The sequence below is a fragment of the Oratosquilla oratoria genome, chromosome 30, assembly GCF_046742065.1.
Source record: "Oratosquilla oratoria isolate Oo_2021 chromosome 30, ASM4674206v1, whole genome shotgun sequence".
In the NCBI taxonomy this organism is placed as follows: Eukaryota; Metazoa; Arthropoda; class Malacostraca; order Stomatopoda; family Squillidae; genus Oratosquilla; species Oratosquilla oratoria.
Genome location: NC_134806.1, coordinates 5,133,125 through 5,136,524, shown reverse-complemented (window position 1 = coordinate 5,136,524; position 3,400 = coordinate 5,133,125). Strand labels below are relative to the sequence as shown.

General features: G+C 48.4%; 1 protein-coding gene across 1 annotated transcript; it reads right to left on the bottom strand.

Moving 5' to 3' along the window:
* Positions 1-475: 475 nt before the first annotated feature.
* LOC143041336 (uncharacterized) lies at positions 476-1,121 on the bottom strand. Its single transcript, XM_076213158.1, has 2 exons — positions 737-1,121; positions 476-575 (listed from the first exon to the last, which is right to left on the bottom strand). Exons 1-2 carry the CDS (start codon positions 1,072-1,074, stop codon positions 491-493), a joined length of 423 nt encoding a protein of 140 aa, XP_076069273.1. The 5' UTR covers positions 1,075-1,121; the 3' UTR covers positions 476-490.
* Between the last annotated feature and the right edge of the window lie 2,279 nt (positions 1,122-3,400).

The window sequence follows — 3,400 nt, the reverse complement described above, 5'->3', positions numbered from 1 at the left end:
CTAACTTGTCGGCCCTCTCTCTCTCTCCCTCTTAACCAACTTCAAGTTTCCCTTCATGAAGCTCAGGTTCTCAAAGTTCAGATTGGTCAGAGAGGCTCGCTTTGGCCTCAAAATGTCCGAGCCGAAGCTGAAGAGTCGTTCAGCTGAGGCAGACGAGGGCAGGGGAGTGTTATACTTGATGAAACAGTTCACCCAGTGCTGCCTGTGCTCCTTGGGGAAGTTTGCCGGGGAGATCTTCATGATGCTTGTGCCGAGAATGACACCCCAAGTGTCTACTTCCTTGCCGACCTCCTCCTCCAGGTTGGCCACCACCACAGGCTCCTCCTCGTCCTCAAGAAGGAAGGCAAACTCGTCGTGCTCGCTGGTGTGGCTGGCCACAGACTGTGGCCTGGAGGTGGACTGGCTGGAGGCAGAGGCCACATCACCCTCCTTGGACCTGATTTGGGCCACAAGGTCCGACACCATCTTGTCCCTCACCAGGTTGTACAAGTCAGGATTTGACCATCTTTAGACGGAACCTGGGGTGGAAGGCAGTCGCAAGGAGCTTCTCCTGGTCCTCAAACATGTGTTGAAACCTGAAAAGATTAAGATATGAGTTAATTTAATTATTGATTAATGATTATTAATTTTTTTTTATTTCAATTACTATAAAATATTATATCATCTTGTTATTTATATAATTATATTATATTATTATCATTATATTATATTATATTAAAATATTAAAAATATCTACCTTTCAGTGAAGCCCTTTTTGTCTCTGCCATGGTGCTCCTGTGTCCCCAGGAGGTAGGTGACGAGGGGCTTGGCATGCTTGATGCTGTTGTCGTCCCTAAGCAGGTTCAAGTCCCTCTGGAGCACCATCAAGTTGGGAAGGAAGTTCCCCATGTAGGCATGCTGGTCTGACTGCATTTTGTCCAAAGCATTGGCAACTGGGGCCATAACTTTGACGTACTCGGCGATGACCTCGTTGTCCTCGTCAACAAAGGCGGGGATCGGGTTGGGGCGCATGCTGGTACAGAGATCATTGATCTTTTTACGGGTGTCCAGGTCCTGTAGCAGGCCAGAAAGCATCTTATAGCTGTCATAGCTGGAGTTCCACCTCGTCGCGCCAGGGACGGTTTTTTGCCGATAGCATCCTTTATCATCCCCCTCCACACTTCCATCCCTACCTCCCCCTCCATTTCCCCTCTTACTCCACCCCCTCACCCCATTCTTCTCCCTCCTCCGCCTACCTACGCTCCGCTCCTCCACCTCACCCTACTTTTCTAGCTCGCAACCTCATTCTCCTCCTCCTCCATAACCCCTCCTGCTCATGCTCTTTCTCCTCCTACTTCCTCACCATCTCTCTCCTCCTCCTCCTCCTCCACACATCTTCTCTCCGACTCTTCAACCTAACTCCATCACTCTACTTCCCCCCCCTTTACCACCCTCTCCCTCACGCTCACCCTTACTTCTTCCTTCTCACTTCTCCACTATCCCTCCTCCCCTATCACTCCCTCCTCTTCCTCTCCCCACCTCTCCCTCCTCCGCCTCCCCAATCACTACCCTTCCGCTTTCCCGCCTACTCATCCTGTCTCGATCCCTCGTTTCCTGTGTTACTAACAACAGCAAGAATGGATTAATCCACGCGCTCTTCAGAAACGGGCGATGACGGTGAAGGAGGCTGGGTGACTGCTGGCCAAAAGAAGAGCAAGAAGAAAGAGCGCGCTATGCGCTCTGGAGATGGGCAGGAGAGACGGGTCCAGACCCCCAGCGAGCAAGCGGTAAGGGCCAAGAGGGCGTCGCCCCCTTTGGTCACCACAGGTTACAAAATTCCAAAGTGCCCAGAAGACTTCCAGTCAGCCTATGCGCTTTCTCGAGAAATCGAGAAACCTGCCGACCGGAGAGATTCTCATCACTCCTAAGGATGAGGCCGCCACTTTTGCCCTTGCCAACCTAAAGGAGGTCAGTGGTAGGAGGGTAAACCTCCAGAGGGTGGAAGGAGCGGAAAAGGGGACGAAGATGGTGTTACAGGGCTTGTCAACTGACAATACCCTGGATACCATCGAAGAGCATCCACAGGTGATCAGTGCAGAAGGAAGGAGGACACCAGGCAGGTTGTGGTTACCCTCCGGGGGCCCGCACTGAGGTACAATTGAGAGCTGAGTAGAAGGGGAACACGCAGAGCTAAAACAGGACAATCCGCCACGTAGGGCGGAGTCAGAGGTGAGGGGATGTGTGGGTGGAGGTGTGAGGTCAGGAGTGAAGCGAGCGGGAAGCGGGGTCAGGAGGGTGATAATTCTTAACCAAGCGGCTCACAGCTAGCCGTGAGATTATGTCCGGGGACCATTGACCTTTGGAGATGTTCAAGTTCGGACATTCTTCGATTAAGACTGATTCAACAATTTTTCTTCTAGCCTTCCTTGTAAAGATTGTGAATTAGTGTACCTTGGTCAGACCGGAAGGGAACTTAACACCAGGTTAATGGAGCACAAAAGATCCATTAGGTATGCCCAGGAAAATTCCGATGTGTTCCAACACGTCAGTACCAAAAATCACAGTCTTCACTGGGACAAGGCCAAAATTTTGTTTAAATCAACTGTAGCTTTAGAAGGAATATATATATATATATGTGTGTGTGTGTGTGTGTGTGTGTGTGTGTGTGTGTGTGTGTGTGTGTGTGTGTGTGTGTGTGTGTGTGTGTGTGTGTGTGTGTGTGTGTGTGTGTATATACATATATATAAGAATGAAGGAGACTGCAAGAGACCATAAGGCCTACACTAGGCAGCTCCATATCATCACCACATAAAGTTGTCTAATCGTTTCTTAAAAAACAACTGATAGTTTCCGCGCTTACTACATTGTTACCAAGTTTATTCTATTCGCCGACCACCCTATTAGTAAACCAATCCTTTTTCTATTTCCTTTTTAAATTTAAATTTGTCCAGTTTATAACCATTACTGCTAGTCCTGCCCTGTTGTTTTAATATGATGACTTTGTTTGCATCACCCTTGTTAAAGCCTTTGATCCACTTGAACATCTCTATTAGATCACCCCGCACTCTGCGTCTTTCCAGAGAGTGTAAGTTAAGGTGTCTGAGTCTCTCTTCGTAAGGCAAATTTCCGAGTCCATGTATCATTTTGGTCATTCTTCTCTGTAATGATTCTAGTGAATTGATGTCCATTCTGTAGTACGGAGACCAAAACTGTACCGCACAGTGAAGGATGGGTCTAACTATCGCTAGATAGAGTTTAATAATTACCTCTGCACTTCTATTCGTTACCGTCCTAGCAATGAAACCTGACGCTGTTAGCTTTATTCCTGGGGCTGATGCACTGTTTCCTGGTTTTGAGGTCCGGACTCACTAGAACTCCCAAGTATCTCTCGCATTCAGTTTTCTCTAAAAGCGTGTTATCT

What these genes read in the sequence shown, in the direction of transcription:
- LOC143041336 (XM_076213158.1), bottom strand. Translation starts at nt 1,074, where the DNA reads ATGCTTTCTGGCCTGCTACAGGACCTGGACACCCGTAAAAAGATCAAT. An exon ending in AAAAAGGGCTTCACTGAAAG is followed by an intron (nt 576 to 736) that starts GTAGATATTTTT and finishes TAATCTTTTCAG; the next exon opens with GTTTCAACACATGTTTGAGG.